At 47.8% G+C, this 20131-nt stretch overlaps 1 protein-coding gene across 2 annotated transcripts in view; it reads left to right on the top strand.

Moving 5' to 3' along the window:
- Positions 1 to 5022: 5022 nt before the first annotated feature.
- Positions 5023 to 20131, top strand: part of SNX19 (sorting nexin 19) — a 43267-nt gene continuing 28158 nt past the window's right edge. The window contains exons 1-9 of one of the 2 annotated variants that reach the window (XM_078379828.1): positions 5023 to 6843; positions 7134 to 7272; positions 8836 to 8936; positions 10400 to 10519; positions 11595 to 11725; positions 14229 to 14325; positions 15009 to 15201; positions 18943 to 19072; positions 19170 to 19302. In XM_078379828.1, coding sequence (XP_078235954.1) covers positions 5155 to 6843; positions 7134 to 7272; positions 8836 to 8936; positions 10400 to 10519; positions 11595 to 11725; positions 14229 to 14325; positions 15009 to 15201; positions 18943 to 19072; positions 19170 to 19176 — 2607 coding nt within the window. In that variant the 5' untranslated portion in view covers positions 5023 to 5154 and the 3' untranslated portion in view covers positions 19177 to 19302. Of the gene's footprint in view, positions 6844 to 7133; positions 7273 to 8835; positions 8937 to 10399; positions 10520 to 11594; positions 11726 to 14228; positions 14326 to 15008; positions 15202 to 18942; positions 19073 to 19169; positions 19303 to 20131 lie in introns of those variants that run through there. The other variant, XM_020791936.3, reaches the window with a different exon arrangement.

Raw genomic sequence — 20131 nt, 5'->3', positions numbered from 1 at the left:
CTTTTGGACTGCCTGATCTTTTCCTGTCGGGGGAACAAGGCTCAAGGGAGTTTCCGTGTGAGATGAGATGATATGTTCTGCCGCCCATCGTCGCTCCTAACCCTAAAAAGAAAAAATGCCCAAACTGGAGAGGAAGAAGGAAAAACCCTCTTTAACAAGTTCCTAGGAGAGCTGGCAGGGTCATTGTGCAGTGGCTCGGAGCAGGACTAATAAGTCTGGAAGTCCCCGGTTTGAAATTTCACCTGGTCTCATGAGTCATCATTAGAGTGAGGGTGGGAGAGTGAGCAGTAGGTACAGAACAGACGGAGATAGATTTCTCCTGTTTGGAGCTACAGGCTGCATAGAAACAGTGGCACCATCAGGGCAATACTTGGGGGGGGGAGAGAGAGTGCAAGATCCAGAGTCCCACTCAACCGAAAGAATGTACAGTATTGCAGTCATCTTTTAGGGAGGACAGTCCCCTCTTTGAAGGGCAGACATCTTCAAGAAGCCCTAACAGCTTCGGTTCAAGCGACCTCAAGGACCTCATCTTCCTCTATGAGCCTGCCCTAGTGTCAACATCATTAGGAGAAGGCTTTCTCTCAATCCCACCAGCTTCACAGGTGCGTTTGGTGGGGACACGGGAGAGGGCCTCCTCTGTCACTGCTCCCAGACTCTGGAACTCCTTCCTACCAGAGGCCCCCACCTTGGCCATCCTTCTGCAATTGGACAAAGATCTTTCTCTTATGGCAAGTTTTCTCTCAATGATTGGCTGTCTGGGAAAGGCTTTTAAATGGAGTGTTGCGGCTCGTTGCTTTGAATATGTTCTTGGTATTGGCTTTATTTATCATTTTAATTGTGGCATTCATTGGGTTCCTTTAAACATTTGTATATTTACTGTTTTTATTTTTTTTAATATTGTCCTTTAATGACAGAACTGCTGGATAACTCAATGGTTTAGGCTTCTGGATTAGCAGTTTGATTCCCCACTGGGCCTCCTTGGCAGCAGCTGGATTTAATGATCTATGGCAGTGGTCCCCAACCTTTGGCCTCCAGGTGTTCTTGGACTACAACTCCCAGAAGCCTTCACCACCACCTCTGTTGGCCAGGATTTCTGGGAGTTGAAGTCCAAGAACATCTGGAGGCCCAAGGTTTGGGAACCACTGATCTATAGGGGTCCCTTCCAGCTCTGCAGTTCTATGATATGATATGGAAGCTGCCTTTCGCCTTTTTTAAGGAGCAGGGAGGAGTAAAAATTGTTTAAATAAATAAACAAAGTATTTGAATGGCTGTCCAGTCAAAGTCTGATATAAAAAGACAGAACTACAGGATGGAGAAAAAAGCACATTGACGTTGCCTGTCCATAAGAAACATCTGGGAAACAGACTCAACAGGCACACAAGGCCATCTTCATGAATTCTCCACCTAGTTCTGCTAAAACAATAACCATTTCTAACTGCACATATTCACATATTACACACAGAAATGGGTTCTTTTAACCCGCCCTGAGATCCTGTGAGATAGGGTGGCCTATAAATGTTTTTAAACAAATTTTCATTAGCATATGCCTCATTTTGGCTGATGAGTACATGGTCACCTTTTGTGGTCTTCCAACCAAACGGATGATTGTGCAGCCCTGGTTTGGCAGCATGGCCCAAGTCCATAGGGGTCTTTGTACAGTTCTACCAAGTCTTTCCTTACCAAGGTAAAGGTTCCCCATGACAATTTTGTCCAGTCATGTCCGACTCTAGGCGGTGATGCTCATCTCCGTTTCCACCCCGTAGAGCTAGCGTTTGTCCGCAGACAATCCTCCGTGGTCACGTGGCCAGCATGACTAGATACGGAGCACCGTTTACCTTCCCACCGAGGTGGTACCTATTTATCTACTCGCATTTTTGCATGCTTTCAAACCACTAGATTGTCGGGAGCTGGGACAAGCGGCGGGGGCTCACTCCGTCACGTGGATTCGATCTTACAACTACGGATAGCTCATTGGTTTAGGTACCTGGGGAGTTTGATCCCTCCCTTTATCTCACCTTCCAGCTCTGCAGTTTGATGAATCTTTTTTTCTCATAAAGGAGTCCCCGGATCATTTTTGATACTCCTTCCTACCACTTTTCCCAGCAGTGCAAAATCTATTTTCAGGTGGAGTGAGAAGAAAAATACACACACACACTTTTTTTTATTGTGAGAATATTTTTGCTATACACCCATGACATCTTTACCGTCACACCAAAAGTCAACCGTTCCCTTCCCTTTCAGACTCTTCTGTGTGAAACAGCCTGCTTTGCTTATTTTCTTCTGAAACGGGCCTTTCAAGAAACCAGTCACAACAACTCCCTTTTCTAAAGCAAGCAAACAAAGAAACTTAAGGAGGCTTAACAAAGCTTTCGTCATGACTACAGCTTCCATTTTACATACTATGACTATAACTGGAAAGATATTTAGCAATGTCTTCTCTTTGGAAGGCTAGTTATCAGGTGGGTAGAGACTGACTCTCCTCAAACTGGGGGAGTGGGAAAATATCAAAATAGAACCAGTGATTTGCAAATACACAGAATGCCTTTATTTTCTAAAGCAGCGGCTTCTAGGCTTGGGTCCCTAGATGTTCTTGGACTGCAACATCTGGTGGCGAAGGCTTCTGGGAACCACAGTCCAAGAACAGTGGGTTTACCCAAGGTTGGGAACCCTTGCTCTAGACGGGATCAATGAGGCTAATAGATAATTTTAGATACGGAACATAAGGAATCTATTGTGATATGCGTGCTTGTGTTACTTCAAAAAGGGTGAAGCTCGTTCTGCTGTAGTTGGGGAACACTCTGCCGATTTGCTGGTGGGGGGGAGCAATGTGTCATAGCACCCACACTGGGAGGATGAATTCGTTCTTAGTCCAGTGGACCCTTGACTTACAGATGGCTCGACTTACAGACTTTTCGAGTTACAGACTTCTCTGGCCGCAAAAATTTAGGCTCGACTTGCAGCTGGAGAATCGACCTACAGACCAGAAAAAAACCAAAATGGAACAAAAATGGATTAATCAGTTTTCAATGCATTGTAGGTCAATAGAGACTCGACCTACAGACTTTTCGACCTGCAGCCACCATTCCAATACAGATTAATTCCGTAAAGTTGAGGGTCCACTGTAGGTGCAGAGCAGAGCAGAAGAAGAGAGGAGAAAAGCTAAGAAAGTTGGCCTTTGTTTCAACTCACTTTGCTGCTCATCTGATGGCTTATCCTGAAATGAGCGGGGGGGGGGGGAACCTCACCATCCCCTACTTGGAGCACAGATCACTGATCCTCATAAGGACCTGATTAACAATCTGAACCCGTTCCATCTCAGCTAATTGTCTTATAACTTTAGCTTTAAGAACGGATGCCCAAACTGCCTTGTTTCCTTCTTTCCCTTTGCCTTTTAAACAGTAAATCAGAAAGCAGGGTGGTCTAACTGCTAACCTCTATGTCAGTGGCTCTGGGTGTCTTTGCGGGAACTGGGCTAGAAAATGAGGTGGTTTTTTTGTGTGTTTTTTAAAATTGATATGATATGATACGGAAGCTGCCTTGGGCCTTTTTTAAGGAGAAGGGCAGAGTAAAAATTGTTTAAATAAATAAACAAAATATTTGAACAGCTGTCCAGTCAAAGTCTGATATAAAAAGACAGAACTACAGGAAGGAGAAAAAAGGACATCAACGTTGCCTGTCCATAAGAAACATCTGGGCAACAAATTCAACAGGCACACAAGGCCATCTTCCTGACTTCTCCACCTAGTTCTGCTAAAACAATAACCATTTCTAACTGCACATATTCACATATTACACACATTTAAAAAAAAGTCTGGATTTTTTTAAAAAAAAAATTATTATTACTGCAGGGTTTCTTCCCTCCAGGGAACTCCAAGTGACCGACAGGTAAGTCAGGCTCAAACAAAACCAAAAGGAGGATGTGCGGTGGGGGGGGGAGGGAAGCAACTGACCACTGACTTTTTAGGGCTCAGCACTAACATAGATTGCCAAAGTCTCGTGCTAAAAAAATAAATAAATGCAACCCCCTGCCTGCCACTGCCATTGTAAAAATCCTATGCACGTTAGGAGCTCCTGCCTGGAAAGGACCCGGCCGGTGGCAACGTTTGGCCGGAGAAAAGTGCGGGTGGTTTTAAAGGGAGTCGCTTCCAATCTGCAAAAGGTTTGGAGTGGGGATAATCCAGGACCCGGGAAGAGGAAAGAAGGGGCGCGCGCGGGCGCGCTTGGAGAGGCGAAGGCGCCTCTCCAAAGGCTCTCCATCCCGGTCGCCAGATGGCACTACCGCCGCCGCCGCCGCCGCCCACGAGCCTCCCCGGCCGGCCTCTTCCTTCTTGCCGCGCCGCCTCTTTGCCAGGAAGGCCGGAGAGAAGCTTTTTTATTTTATTTTTCGGTGTCGTTCCCGGAAGCGCCACCGGCGGAGGCTCTGGCTGGGGAAAAGCGGTGCGCCCTTTTTGGAGCGCCCGTTGCGCGCACGCCGCCCCCGCTTGGAGAGAGAGAGAGAAAAACCGGGGGCGCAGAAGGGGAGCGATCCTCGGGACCGGGGCCTGGGCGAACCCCCCATTCGCTTGGCGGATCGGGGCGCAGAACCTGAACCGCCACCGGGTCCGAACCCCCCCCCCCCATCCAGGCTGGGCTCCAAGGGGTCCCGGCGCCGAGGAGAGGGGCGCAGGGAAGAGGGGAGCCCCCGGAGAGAGGAGACGCCGCCACCCCCAGCAACCACCGTGACCCCCCCTCCGGGCCAGGCAGGAGGGGGCAGCGCCGGTGCCTATCCTTCCCCCTTTGCCCGGGAGCCGCTTGGCATCCCCTTAAATGGGGGGGACACCGAAGAATTGCCGGCGCCGGGCATCTCTCGCTAGCCTGCTTTCCTTTCCCAGCCGATTGCGCGCGCCCCCCTCTCTCGCCCTTGCGCCCCCTTCCTGGGTTTTGAAGAGCCGCCCCAGCGATCTCTGGTGGGGGGACCTTAATTAAGGAAGACCTTCTGGCAGGATCGGGTCCAGGTCAGGATCCATCCCCTCCTCCCCCCCCCCCCCGGTGCCCCAGGAGCGTCAGGGGTGCAGGAGAGGCGGTTTGGGAAAACGATGCCGGGCCTTCAAGGGAGAAGGAGGCTGTCCATTTAGGGAGGAAGGAGTGGGTGGGTGGTAGTAGGAGAGGCAGAAGATGCTAAGGGTTGGGGATCCAGGACCCAGCCCCAGTAGGGGTGGTTTGGGGGAGGTGGTGGGGAATCGGAAGCTGATCGCCTTCGGGGCGGTGCTGGGGTGGCTCCTGGTGGTGCACTTGCTGGTCAACATTTGGCTGCTCTGCATCCTTTCGGGGTTGCTGGCGCTGTTGGGTGGGTGGCTCGGCTCCCGGGCCGTGATGGGGACCGGCCGCCGCGTTCACCTGGAGAGGTTCCTCCTCCTGGAACGCTGCCCGCCCAGCCCCGAGGCGGAAAAGCAGCTGGACGAGGAGATCGAGAGCATGATCCGGAAGATCCTTCGGGATTTTGTGTCTTCCTGGTATCGGGCGGTGACCCCCCAGCGGGGTTTCGAGGTCCAAGTGGAGAACGCCATGATGGCCTTGGCCATGGAGCTCAAAAGGAGAATGGCGCTGGTGGACAAGCGGGCGTTGACCCAGAAGGTGCTCCTCCTCGGGGGTTGCCACCTGCAGACCTACAAGAAAGCCCGGGAAAGGGTGGCCGGGATGGGTGACCCTGGAGACCAGACTCCAGAGGCTGAGCACCTGTGGCGAGCATACTCTGACTTGTGGGGACCACACATGGCTGTTCAGAGTCCCAGCCACGAGGTGGATTATGCCCGGCGCATTGTGGACCTGCTGCTCCACGTTTTGGTGCCTCGGCCGCACTTGGAAACGAGGACGGGCCGCTTCGTAGTGGTGGAGCTGGTGACTTGCAACGTGCTGCTGCCCATGATTAACAAAATGTCGGACCCCGATTGGCTCAACCTGCTGTTGGTCGCCATCGTTTCCAAGATCAGTGGTAAAGAAGCTGGAGAAAAAGAGACGATGGAGATGCTAACAGCGGGAACAGACCCTTCCCAGCCCCAAGCGGTGGCCCCTGATTCTTTGCCCCTGGTGTCGCAGGTGGAAGCTGCCCCGGAGGTCAGGGCATTATCTCCAAGGAGTTCTGAGCCTTCGGTGGGTGATGCACCAGATGGTTTGGAAAGCCACGGCTTCGAAGGGAGAGAACCCATGAGCAGAGAACTGAGTGCCGAAATGGATAGAGGGAGAGCCAGTAGCATCTGTGCCCCCTGTCTTCAGCCGGAGACCTTGGGATCCTTCTTCCCCTGTGAAGACTTAGACATTGAGTCTCCCGTGTGTGATGTAGGGAAGGATTCTTCTTCCACAGGCCTCGTGCGGCCGGAGGAGTTCCTTGTTGACTCCCTCAGTGCTCTGGCAGGGCCAGACGGCTTAGATCAAGAGGATGGTCAGGGAATCCGAGCCAGGTGCTTGGAGGACTGTGTCAACCCTGGCCTTGAAACGGCTCTGCGGGTGGCCTCCGTGAGCCCCTGCCCGGACATCCAGATTGAGCCTGCAGCGGAAGACGAGGTGACCGTGGCCTCCTTAACAGCCCTTTTGGAGAACTCGGAGAAGATGTTCTTGAGGCGGCCGTCCTGCTTGGAGAAAGAGTCGGGACCTTCTGACACCTTGGCCCGCGGCCCTCAGGATCTGGGTCAGCTGCCGAGCTTGCTCCCTTCCTCCCCCACCGCCCCCATGGGCACTTTCAGCTTTGAACCCCTGAGTAGCCCAGACGGCCCCATCATCATCCAGAATCTGCGGATAACGGGCACCATCACTGCCAAGGAGCACAGCGGAACAGGGTTCCACCCCTACACCTTGTATACTGTGAAGGTAAACTGGGTCCTTTGTCTCTCTTTGTTGCAAACGAGTAGACTGCAGGTTGAATATGTTTGCCCATTGTAGAAAAGGTGGGTGAATATGAGTATAGATTCACGTCTTGACGCATCTCGAAGGACCATAATGTGGAGCTGCAGAATGTGTAGGTCTATAGATTGTTTTTTTGTCTGGAACTCCCAGGAGCAGGGGTGAAGGATGATAGAAATTGCAGTTCATCAACTTCTCTCCCTGCAGTCGATGTTTATCTGGTCCTTCTGAGTAACGGACATCCTTTTTTCCTACAGTATGAGACAACGTTAGACAGCGACAACACTAGCGCTCTCCAGCAAGTGGCTTACCACACTGTGAATCGGAGGTACCGAGAATTTTTGAACTTGCAGACCAGACTGGAGGAGAAGCCGGAGCTACGGAAGTTCATAAAAAGTGAGTCCTGAATCTTACTTTCTGAAGGATTTTTTTTAAAAAAATAGCCTATGGAGCTTCCACTGAGCAGAAAGTCCTACCAGCGGAGTAATATGGGATTGCTTTGCCTAAGTCTTACTGTTGCACAAGCAGATGGTGGGTCATCTTCATGGAGATCACCATGCGCAGAACAATAATGCTTGAGTAGAGAGGGTACAGTTCACTACTACTATGGCTGGACTTTGTGATTAGAAGAAGCTCAGGAGGACACTACCCATAATGTCCACTCAGCAGTCCGTGGATTTCAGTGAGACTTTTCCCTACATAAATGACTATAGGTTTACATCCTCCCTTTCTTTTCTTCCTCTCCTCTCCTCCACATGTATCATTTCCATGTTTTTTTTCCAGTTAGCTTGGTTATCTACATGCACTTCCTTTAATGTCCTTCCTTTAATATCTTTAATTTTAGTATTGATATTTTCCTGAGCAAGTTGGCTGTAGATCAGGGGTGGGCAATTAATTTCTATAGGGGGCCACGTGAAAAATCTGAACTGTGTTCGGGGGCCGAACCAGAAACCCCTGGCACTGAGCTAACTCACCTGTCCTCCGTTCCCCCGCGGCCTTCCTCTCCGATTGTCTTCTGTCCCGCGCAGGCGACGTGATGCGTTATCACGTCGCCTGTGCAAGGATCGCTTCTGACCTGGAGCGACAACCAGTGGGCCGAACAGGAGTGGCTTGCGGACCGTATGTGGCCCGCGGGCCGTATTTTGCCTAGGTCTGCTGTAGATAATACCTACTTGACATCTGGGATATTACCCACATCTCCCTGCTGAAGGGAATGAAGGACATTGTTTTTCCTAAAGAAATGCAAAGCTTTTTGGTTGGCAATATTGCTTTGTTTTCTAGGGAGGAGTAGGAGTAGCCATGTTCTCCTCTGTTGCAGCAGAAACAGCCATGTCTTGGAACACCTTGAAAAGGCTATAAAGGTTTATTTGGCAAAAAGCTTTTTGTGCACAGAGGCAGGCTTGTGAATCTGGTGACTGATGTTGTGCTTCACTTGACAGGTGACATGGGCTTCCCATCCTCAAACCTTGTGCTGATAAAACTTTCGAGTCTTAAAGTGCCTCCGGGTTTATGTCTTGCTTTCTTGTGTACAGCAGGGCCCCCTTATCTAAAGGATCAGTCTCTGCTGATTCACTTATCCATGGTCTGAAACTATGAAAATTATTAAAAGAAAAAGCCTAGAAATACAGATTTCTAAAGGTGAAGTTACCAGAACTGGCCACTATAAGGAGCCAGAGACCATGCTGTGTATATAGCATTTGCTGCTAAAATAGTGTTTGCTATAGTCAGTGTTTTCCAGCATCCACGGGGAATCTTGGAGCCGTTCCCCCGCAGATCTGGAGGTCCTTCTGCAATGCTGTTGTTTGTAACAGTTTTTTGTCCATGGCTGTATTTTTGCTACTTTAAACTTTGTAGGGGAATCTGACATATGGAAGTTTTAATAAATACGGATAAGAGAAAAATGACATGAGAAATCAAGTAGTGAAGTTCTCCTTTTTTAACATTTTATTTTATTTCCAGATATTAAAGGTCCAAAGAAGCTTTTTCCTGATCTACCCTTCGGTAATATGGACACCGAGAAAGTAGAAGCCAGAAAAAGCCTTTTGGAGTCGTTTTTGAAGGTGAGGGTCTTAAATTTGATGTGTCAGTTTATCCTACAAAGGTGACTTTGTCAACGCAGCTCATTCAAAGAATAAATACCAAAGGCACCAAGGTAATAAAAGGTATGGACAGAAATTGAGCTCCCCCACTGCAGTAGTGCTGGGGGCAACGGGTGACTATGCAGTGGGACCGATCCCAGCGCAACTACTGGGAAGGCAGTTGTTTGTGGGTCATTTGTATTTAGACCCTAGTTTTGTTACAGAGAGAGCATGATCCTGTACCTGGTTTTTCTTTCCCCCATTTCCCCCTCCGAACAACCTGCGGGTTCGTTAGGCTGAGAAACAGGGGCAGACCTGAAGCCACCCAGAGAGTTTCTCATCATATGGACCATAGAAGCGGGACCTCCTGAGTCACTCTCTAGCACTACTGGACCACATTGCTTTTCTTTCTTTCTTTCTTTCTTTCTTTCTTTCTTTCTTTCTTTCTTTCTTTCTTTCTTTCTTTCTTTCTTTCTTTCTTTCTTTCTTTCTTTCTTTCTTTCTTTCTTTCTTTCTTTCTTTCTTTCTTTCTTTCTTCCTTTCCTTTCCTTTCCTTTCCTTTCCTTTCCTTTCCTTTCCTTCCTCCCCCCTTCCTTCCTTCCTTCCTTCCTTCCTTCCTTCCTTCCTTCCTTCCTTCCTTCCTTCCTTCCTTCCTTCCTTCCTTCCTTCCTTCCTTCCTTCCTTCCTTCCTTCCTTCCTTCCTTCCTTCCCATCTTCCTTCCTTCCTTCCTTCCTTCCTTCCTTCCTTCCTTCCTTCCTTCCTTCCTTCCTTCCTTCCTTCCTTCCTTCCTTCCTTCCTTCCTTCCCTCCTTCCTCCCTCCCTCCCTCCCTCCCTCCCTCACTCCCTCCCTCCCTCACTCCCTTCCTTCCCATCTTCCTTCCTTCCTTCCTTCCTTCCTTCCTTCCTTCCTTCCTTCCTTCCTTCCTTCCTTCCTTCCTTCCTTCCTTCCTTCCTTCCTTCCTTCCTTCCTTCCTTCCTTCCTTCCTTCCTTCCTTTCAAAAGGTTTAATTTCTTTCTTCCCCCCCTCCCTTTCTCTTTTTGGATTAAATTTGTTGACCCAGAGTTCTGGCAGGAAGTACCCTTGATTGGGTGGAGCTGTTGTTAACCCTAGTTAACAGGCCCCCTCCTCTTCTGGCATGCACCTACTCAGAGCTAGTGTAGCTCAGTGGGTTGGAATGTTTGGTTGTGGAGCCAGAAGTTGGGAGTTTGAGTCCCCACGACACCTCCAGGGCCAGCTGGCATGGCCAAATGTGGCTGATGGGCTTAGGTCTCCTGCGACCCATGCAGCCTTGGGTCAAGCTGCATGGCCAGAAGGAAGGACTTGGGATCTGCTTCCGAGTGCTTTGTACTTAGGCACCCCTAAAAGCATTGCAGTAAGTTAGGGATCCCCTGCATGGCACGTGGTCATTAATTCATTTGGCGGGCTCCTTTTTTCTTGTTCTAGCAATTGTGTGCCATTCCTGAGATTGCCAACAGTGATGAGATGCAGGAATTCCTGGCCTTGAACACGGACGCCAGGATTGCCTTTGTCAAAAAACCCTTTGTAGTCTCCAGGATCGACAAGGTATGTGCACATAATGGAAAGCTCCTTTGCAAAGCCTAGTCTATTAATTGCCAACATTCTATCAAAGTGAAGTGTAACCACCAAGGTACACTAACCAGAGTGGAGCCATGCGGAGGGCAGCCGACCCTTCATTTGCATTGGCTCCCAATGAGTTTAGTGTGGCTTGCCAGTTTGAGTCTTTGAACATCTCCTGAATTGAAGGTCCTCCCTCCTAGGTTCCGTAGACCTTATTTCTGGAGATGTGTACTGTTGTTGGTTGAGTGGATTTCTTGCAGCCTGGAAACACCTTTGTGTGCATGTGCATGTCCATCTGTACAAATCCTGACTTTCAGGCCTGTTAGTGGACACTGAGAGCAGATGTCTAACTCCCCACTTTTTACCGATGATTTTTTTAAAAAGGGTTGGGCGTATTTGTCCTGGAGCAGAGGTTATTAAACGGGGGACACAAGAGTCTTCAGATATCTGAAGGAGCGTCAGACAACTTTGGGTCTCTTGCTTTACAAGACAAGACTGGAGCCAGTGGGTGAACACTGCACAGCAGTGGGTGCTGGTCAAGCAGTAGGAGGGATTTTCTAGTACAAAGAAGTGCCTGACAGTGGAGCCGGCTGCCTTGGGGGATGATGGGTGCTCTTTCCCTGGACATACTGGAGCGGAAGCTCTCACGTGTCAGATATTCTGTGGCTGAATCACGCGTTGCAGAGTCTGTGTTGAGCTGGGATTGGATTAAATGGCTCCTGAGTTTTGCCCAACTCTGTTCTTGCGCTTTCTCCACTAGGAGTGAATTCAGCCTTTATATCAGAGCAAAGCTGTCGTTTGATGTATTCGCGAAGGTTGTTGTTTGACATGACTTTGCAGAGAAGGCAAGACAAGACTTGTTCCACCCCTTCCATAAGGATCTCAGCCTTCTTCCTTCAACTAGTGTAACACCTGTCGGATTTCTATCATTTGCAGATGTTTCCACCAAGTAGACATCCTACCCAGCATAAGCTGGTGTCGGTTTTTAGTGTTTCGTGTTTTGTATTCTACAGACTTCTCTTTACCTGCTGCTGAAATTCACCCTCTTCTCCTGCTGCAGATCGTGATGAACGCCATCGTGGATACATTAAAAACCGCGTTCCCCAAATCCGAGCCTCAGAGCCCTACAGAGGATCTGAGCGAGGCAGAGACGGAAGGGAAGTTGCAGGCAGACGGAAAGAGGACTAGCAAGTAAGCCTCTTGTTGAGCGGCGTTCTTGTGTTTGGCCCCAAGTAGACACAGCACAGTTCACGCAGCTAGTCATTGTGTGTGTGGCTTTTTGAACTTGGGTTCTGGATACAGAACTGGGCCCCGGTTGTGATTGTCGGGACCGAGATGGCCGCTCCTCACTGAGGTTTTGATCTGGCTCCATGCCCTAAGATGCAGTGATGATGTCCAGATGTAGACAGAACTTCCTAAATATTCCACTGCCGGCTGGATAGCTCAATGAGTTAGGAATCTGGCTGCAGAGACAGAGGTTGGGAGTTTGATTCCCCCCCCTGTACATCTCAGAACAGTCAGACTGTGCAGGCTTGAGCAAGCTACACAGTCCTGGGGCACCCCCAGAAGAAGGAAATGTTAAAACAGTTCTGAGTACACTCTACCTAGAAGACCATGGAAAGGGTCAGAAATGGCTTGATGCCACACCAATACTCCACGGATAGATGTGTCAGAACTTTTCATGCTCTTAAGAACAGTGACTTAAATCTACTTCATTTAGTTCCGGGTCTACTGAACTCACTGAATCAATGGAACATGTATGGGTTCTTGACTTGACCAGTCTACCTTTGAGTCAGCGGGTCTACGCTCATTGAGATTAACAATTTGATTAATGCTTGGATGTGGATATCCCATCCGTAGAGTCTATGTTTACTGCAGATTGTCTCATGCAACTGCCCCTGGAGTCTTGAACACTGGACCAGTAACATAGAATCTCGGGAAGCTCCTATTCAGCCGGGAGAGCATCCAGTCAGGCCTCAGAGGCAAACTGTGTGTCTTTTCTCTGAGGACTGGTCTAATTAAGAATCTAGAGACTCGTTAGTACAAGAATGTCCATTGGGTGACATTATGGGAGGAAAGGCCCAAACACTCGGTAGTAACATGTGGAACAATTTATTTGGGTACATTTATGTCACTTATTTTATGTGCAGTAGTATTGATAAAAAAGCTGTATCAACGTTTGGTTATATCTGGATCCAGAATTAAAAGCATTAGTGAGGCAGTTACCAATATCAAAAGACAGGAGAGAGAATGATGGCATACTTTGTTAATGTTGTTTATATTTAGTTTGTAGAAGTTGATGATATGGTAATCCATGTGAACAAAACAGCTAAGAAAGCATTTAAAATGGTAAAAAGAAAATTGATCATAGCAGTGATTGGATCATGTGATTTTGGGTTTGTAGAAGGACTATATGTGTCATTGACGTCAAAGCTCTTATACTGTATCTGTGTGTGTTTATGCATACACATACACATATTCATATTCATATGTATGTACAGTGGTGCCTCGCAAGACGAGTGCCCCATTTAACGACGAAATCGCATTACGACGAACTTTTTGCGATTGCAAAAGCAATCGCTTTATGATGGTTTCAATGGGGGAATTTCGCTTTGCGATGATCGGTTCCCTGCTTTGAGAACTGATTCTCGCAAAACGACGATTTTTGGCAAGCTGATTAGCGGTTTCAAAATGGCCTCTGGGTAAAAAAAATGGCTCCCTGCTCTTTTCTGGGACGGATTCCTCACTGCACGGGCAGCGAAAATGGCCGCGCTATGGAGGATCTTCGCTGAACAGTGAGTTTCAAACCCATAGGAACGCATTAATCGGGTTTTAATGCGTTTCTATGGGCTTTTTAATTTCACATTACGTTTTCGTTCTACAGCGATTTCGCTGGAACGAATTAACGTCGTAATGTGAGGCACCACTGCCTACAAGCCCATTTAAGTTTGGTCCTAAAAGTACATAATGAGTTTGACTGTTGGACAAAACTACCATAGTATATATCACTTGCAGTTTGTCTAACATTCTTGCAATAGATTACCAGCTATGGAAGACCTTGGGATGAGAGAGATAATGGTAAAGTAAGCTTCATGAACTACCACTACCATGGCTGTTCTCAATTCCTGCCTTTCTAGTTAATATGGTTGACTATTCAGTGGATGCTGGTGTACAGAGCGTATATTGACAAAAGTGAACGAACAGGAACCATGTTTCCGTGAATCTTTATTTCTGTCCTAAACTGTCCCATTAATTAAATCTGTTCTGCGGTCTTGCTAGGTCTAGTGTATGAGCGTCCATCCGATGTATTATATATCCTACATGAGTTTTTCAGTGGTTTTTCATTGGTTTGTCCTTTGTGTGCCCAGTAATAACAACACAAGATCCTTTGGCACGTACTGCTTCTCTGTGATGTCACAAATGGGTAAACTAGATAGGCTGGAGAGTAAAACACAGCAGCATTACCTGGGATGTGCAGTCGAAAATAGAGACTTGAGTATCCAGTGAGAGCTGTCGTCAAGCGAGATGCATGATGTGTGAAGCAGCCTTGGATCGGATGACGGAGATGGGAAACGGGTGTGGGTATAGGGTTCTGAGTGTTGCAGTAACACAACAGCAACAACTTTTCCCATCTCTGCAGAGGAAGATAAATGAATCTTTCATACATAGTAATACAAGGGTTTCTCTTCTACAGGCCTAGGTTGAGGTTCGCCTCCAGTAAAATAGCTCCGGTTCTGACCGTAGCCGAGACACAAGAGAAGGTTGCGTATTCTTTCCGGGAAGGCACTACGGTAAGTGGGACCATGTCAGACACCACAGTGCCATCCACACCCCCCGATGAGCCACTGAATTGCTGTGGGAGTTAGCACCTGGCTAACTTTCTGACCCCCTTTTGCTCTGGTGCACCAGGAAAGGGTGAAGAAGGGACAACAGTTCCGTGGGTCGCATACAGAAGATGCAGTCCCGGACATCTCCGGGTAGACTTGAGAAAGAATCATAGAATCCTTGAGTTGGAAGGGGCCTCTAAGGCCATAGAGTCCAACCCCCTGCTCAATTCAGGAATCTAAATTGAAGCAGATCGGACGGATGGTGGTCTATTTTCTCTTGAATGCCTCCAGCGTTGGAGCGCTCACCACCTCCTGAAGTCATTGGTTCTATTGTCGAACTACTCTTAACAGTTACGTTTTTCCTGATATTCAGCCTCAATCTGGCATCTTGTAGCTTGAGCCCATTGTTGCGTGTCCTGTACTTTGGGATGATTGAGAACAGATCATGCCCCTCCTCTGTATGTCTGCTTTTCAAGTATTTGTAATGTGCTGTCCGATCTCCCTTCAGTCTTCTTTTCTCAAAGCTAAACATGCCTGGTTCTTTCCGTCTTCCCTCATAGGGCTACTGTCCCAAAGCAAGGGTCTTACTCAGAATCGAGTGGCTTCTTACATTCCTGTGTTGCTGATGGATCCTTCCCTTCTCTTAGGTCTTGGACTTCCTGTCCTTAGCTGGAATGGAGTCTTTCATTCAGAAGCAGGGAAAACTCCTGGGGGCAGTCTTCTCTGAGAGCTCAGAGAGCGAAGGAGATGAAGCTCCTGTTGCCCCAGAATGTGCCTCAGATTGGGACCTGAAGCCCTCTGAGGTACCCCAGCAAGCAACAGAAGGCAGCAGCGATCCTGGTAAGTGCCACTGCCAGTTCAGATATGCGTTCCTCTTCAGTTTAGCTCATGTGCTTCCTTAACCTTCATTCGTAAAATTCAGCTCTTGGTGGGTAGTTGATAAGTTGGATGAAAAAGTGGGCTGCGCTGTCTTTCTTTATTCCCTGAAAGTAAATCATCCCTTTGTCCTGCAATTGTAGCATCTTATCAGGGTACACTCCAGGCCTGGAGCCGTCAAAAATATCCAGCCTTGTAGCCGGTCTCCATACGGTTCCATTGTCTTCTACTTTGGCCAAGGCCTTCTTGTCACAACAATCTGGTCTCTGTCTATTTTGCTCATTCCGTTATGCAGAAATCCAGGCTGGAAGGAATCCTCAGTCCCTTTTTGCCCACAGGAAATGGTCAGTCACGGTGTTTATGAAGCCAACCAAAGATTTCCTCGATGCCTTTCAATAGGCGGGCCATTACACAGTTGTTGGATCATCCAGTTCATAGGCCATCTGATGATAGGTTAGTTCAATCCAAATGTTCAAAGACTTTTTGCCCAGTGTACCCTTACACACACAACGCACGACACACACACACACACACACACACACACACACACACACACACACACACACCTTAATCCTTTTCTCTCCTCCAAATATTTGCAAATCTTGGGTTTCTTCCAAATTTACCGAGACCTCCTTCTGATGGTTGGGTGTTGGCCTATGCAGAGAAAGCTGCTCCTGGAAACCTGTAGGGAATCCCCTCCCTACTTTGATGTAATTACAGTGATGCCTCGCAAGACGAAAATAATTTGTTCTGTGAGTCGTTTCGTCTTGTGAAAATTTCATCTTGCGGCGGTTTCCCATAGGAATGCATTGAAATTTAATTAATGCATTCCTATTCGTCCTGCGAAGCACGGCCATAGAAAAATTTGTCTTGCAAGTCACAAAAAAAACGCTTTTGTCTTGTGAGTTTTTCATTGTGCGAGGCATTCGTCTTGCGAGGCATCGCTGTATATTTCTTTTATTGAGCAGAGGCCATAACTCTGTGGTGGAGCTCTTGTTTGGCTTGGTCCCCAGATGTCTCCAGATGGGGCTGGGGAACAGTCTTGCCTGCAGGGCCGCAGAATCGCTCCCAGAGTGGGCAAGACTGAGTTTTTTTCTGTGTTAATGCTCTGTCCCATCTTGGTTCCTGTCCGGCATGCTTTTCAGTAGGGCAAATAGCAAAGTCTTGAGATCCAATTGCTAGTCCCAACTAGAGTAGACCCACTGAATCAGCAGGATTTGCATAAGTATCGACTTAAGCACCCAACAGTTGATTCAGTAGGTCTACTCTACTTGGGAGTCTCACTTGGATTTAGACGGTTGATGCTTGCTTAGCGGCTGATCTCCTGTGTAAAGCTGGTGTATCCATAAGAGGGCAGCAGAGTGACACACATGGAAAGAACAGAGACGCAGAGAGGAGAATAGACAGTGAGTACTAAAAGAGTAACTACAGTTTAAGACTGCATTGCCTCTTGAGAAAGATCTTGGAATTGTAGATTTATGAAGAGATTGAAGCGAGAAGGCAAATTTTTAATTGATTCCCTGGATTCTTCAAGGCAAGCTATCACAGTTAAGTCAGAATAATGCTCCTCACAATGGGTTGTCGAGATGCGCCGTAATAACTTATAATTATTATAATGCCTAAAATTTGCTTCAGGTGCATTATCTGATTGTAATCTTTATAGCAATTCTGTAAAGGAATGAGTGCTTGGAAATGTTCGTGCTGACACATTTACATAAAATCATTAAGGGACATTAATTTGCTGACATAAAAATGATACAGAGAAATTAGGAAAGGAGAAATTAGTATATTCATCCTAGCATTAATTCTCATATTATTACTATGTTGTTAAAATGTTGGTTTTAAATTTTTTTAAAATCGATTAAGATTACCAAGAGTAGCGCAGCTCCCTAATTGTGCTCTAAAAGCCACAAATTAAGTTTTGTTCATGCAAATCTACTTCATATGAAATCTTAACTGTTCCTGCATAAAATAAATGGAACGGGCTTTTAACAGTCTTCAATAAATAATTTTTAAATTTGTTCTCACCATTTTAATAGATTGAAGGTAACAAGTGGATGCTTCACAAATTGTTTCCAAGCCCTGAAGAGAAATCTCTTTGCTTCTCCCATGTATTTCAGAGTCAAGGCAGTGGGAGTGAGGCTAAGAAAGGGCAGCTTACCTAAGGCCCATCAATTGTGTTTGTGGAAGAGAAGAGATTCAAACTGCAGACTTCCTTATTTGCAGTAGGCTGTTCTAGCTATCTTAATACAGTGGTGCCTCGCACAACAGGTGCCTCATAGAGTGATGAATTTGCTCTACGAGGCCGGTTTTGCGATTGCAAATGCGATTGCAAAACGGTGCCCGCATAGGGCGAAAAATCGCAGAGCGAAGGTTGGTAAGCGGTTCGCTTACCGACCTTCGCTTTGCGACCCGCCGATCAGCTGTTCTGCGGCTACAAAATGGCTGCCGGAAGCCCCAAAATGGCCGCATGCAGCGTTTTCGCGCCCTCGTAAAGCGAGGAGAGGGCGCAAAAATGGCTGCCGGCCATAGGGAAGCATCGCTGAACGGTGAGTATTCGGCCCAATTGAAACGCTTTAAACCATGTTTAATGCGTTCCAATGGCTTTTCCTGCCCCGTTCAACGATGCTTTCACAGCGAGGGTTAATCCGGAACGGATTAACCTCGCTGTGCGAGGCCCCACTGTACCTGGTTTCCTTACCTGCTCTTTCAGGAACTCAGTTTCTCGAAGCACCCATTTCCTGTCTGTTTCAGGCATTATATTTCCAATCTACCTAGACTATCCGTTCTCCTGTTTGCTGCTTCCTTTGTCTACGTGTGTGTTTTGCAGCACCAGATATACATGGCCTCGCTGTTTCGTCTCACTGGCAGGCACCACATGCATTGCCCATGTATTTGATCTGCTTGCTCTCCGTCTTAACTTGTGTTGAATTTAAACCTGTGCCCGTTATTGATTGCACCCAACAGGGTCATCTGCTTTAACCCCCACCTCCAATGAGAAGATTTTTCTCCATCTCCTAAACTATCGTTGATAGCTTCTGGGGTCCAGACTTTGGTACCCTCGAACTTGGAGGATACCACCGACCTTCCAGCCTGTTTTCCGTGCTTCCCAGCTCCCCTCTGAAAATTGGGGGGGTTGTCCTAAAATGGCCAGCAACATCCTTTAGAGTTACCCCAGGGCATTTCTGGCAGATCACACACACCCCTCCCAAATTTCTTACGAGGGCACACAGCGCAGTCTTTGGCTATGAAGAGCCCCATAAGGGTCTTTGGAGGCCCGATGGGGGTCTGTGGGCTGCTATTGAGGTACCCCTGTCCCAAATGGACAGCCTGCGTCTGCGTGTGTGGCTGTTTCAGAGAGCCGGTTCGGTGCCTGCTTTAACGCCACACGCCATCCCTGTTTCACCGATTTGGTTGCATTGAAAAAGAAAGAAGAAAAAAAGCAAGGCCTTTCAGAAGTCCTGTCACTAACTGGGGAAGGTCCAGGGGTGACCACCATTCATAGTTTCCCCTGAAGACTGTGCTTTTTTTATGTCCATTCAGTCTTCAGCATCTTTGTATTCAGAGGATAAGATAAAAAGGTGATGTCTTCCTGCCCGGGACAGTCTAGGAATGCTGTGGAATCGCTCATACAGGGCGAAATGGGACCAACCAATTCCACCTGGTGTGAGTCAGTTTTCTTTCCGTTCCTCCTTGGCTTGACAGAATCGGAGATGCAGTTGGCGGACGTCGTCCTGGACCTCCTCCATCTGGTCATGGCCGACCACTGGAGCTGGCTGTGCACCGAGAACATGCAGAAGGTTTTGCACCTGCTCTTTGGGACGCTGATCCAAAGGTGAGCAGAGGGAGGGGACCAACGAAAGCATACAATTAGATTCTCCCAAGAGGAGTTGGGCTTAAGGCTTTATAGTGAACAGATCTGTCCGTTTTAGGCTTTGAAAGGAGGACAACGACTCCTCAAACTCTGGATTTTTTCTGATGTCTGCAGCCCCAGGAGGTGTTTTTGCCCTCTCCTCCTCCTCCTCCACCTGTCCCTCTAGCAGACGGCCCCAAAGGACGCCCGTCTGCAGCACAAAGACCTTGTCATCACGGTCTGGGTTCTTTGAGTTCCCTCAGGCCAGGGTTGCCAAAAAGTGTCCCAAGGCCGAGGCGATGCTCACAGGCGCTGGCATGCTGGTTTCCTTTTTTAAGAAGAATTGGATCAGGAAGAAGAGAGGGTTGCATCGCTGAAGTGGGTTTTTTTAAAAAAAGTGGAGTGACCCAACTGGAAACTGATACCAGGGAAAGAGAGAGAGAGAGATGCTTAGAGGTACAAGGCCTGGAAGGGATGTCATCGTCTGCAAATATGCTGGATCCCAGTAAGCCTGAGATACTACTGGTCATGAGGACTTAGGTGTCTTTTTTTAAGTGAAAATTGTCTGCCTTGCTTGGAATCCCAGCAGGGCTAAGTTACATACTAAATGTCCTATGCAAGGTTCTAAGTCACGAGGAATGAACTGCTCGTTCAGCAGCAGACTGGCGTACCTCCAGGGGCTGGTCCTTTCTGTACCCTTCTTGAATGGGTCCCCTGCTCGGTGGAAGCTGACTTTTCAAAATGTATTTTTTTTGTGCAGGGGGGGGACACACACACAATGACTTTCGAACTGTCAACAAGTAACCGGGCTTGAAAAACAACCTGTTGTCGTTTCTCGCCGTCGTTACCATGTTGTTAAAAAAGAGTAATTTGTTATTTTCGCGGTTGTATCATTGGTTGCTTTTCATTGCTTCGATTCACTGATTTAAGAAAAAGAAGGTTAATAGCGATAAGAGGGAACAACATGAAATCTGAAGAAGTCTTGCTGATGGCTGGAGTCCTGTTGCTTAGCATAGTAAGTTGCACTCGTGTCGGCCCATT

Source organism: Pogona vitticeps, chromosome 8 (assembly GCF_051106095.1).
Source record: "Pogona vitticeps strain Pit_001003342236 chromosome 8, PviZW2.1, whole genome shotgun sequence".
In the NCBI taxonomy this organism is placed as follows: Eukaryota; Metazoa; Chordata; class Lepidosauria; order Squamata; family Agamidae; genus Pogona; species Pogona vitticeps.
Note: the sequence above shows the minus strand (reverse complement) of the source record. Positions and strands in the feature narration are given on the sequence as shown.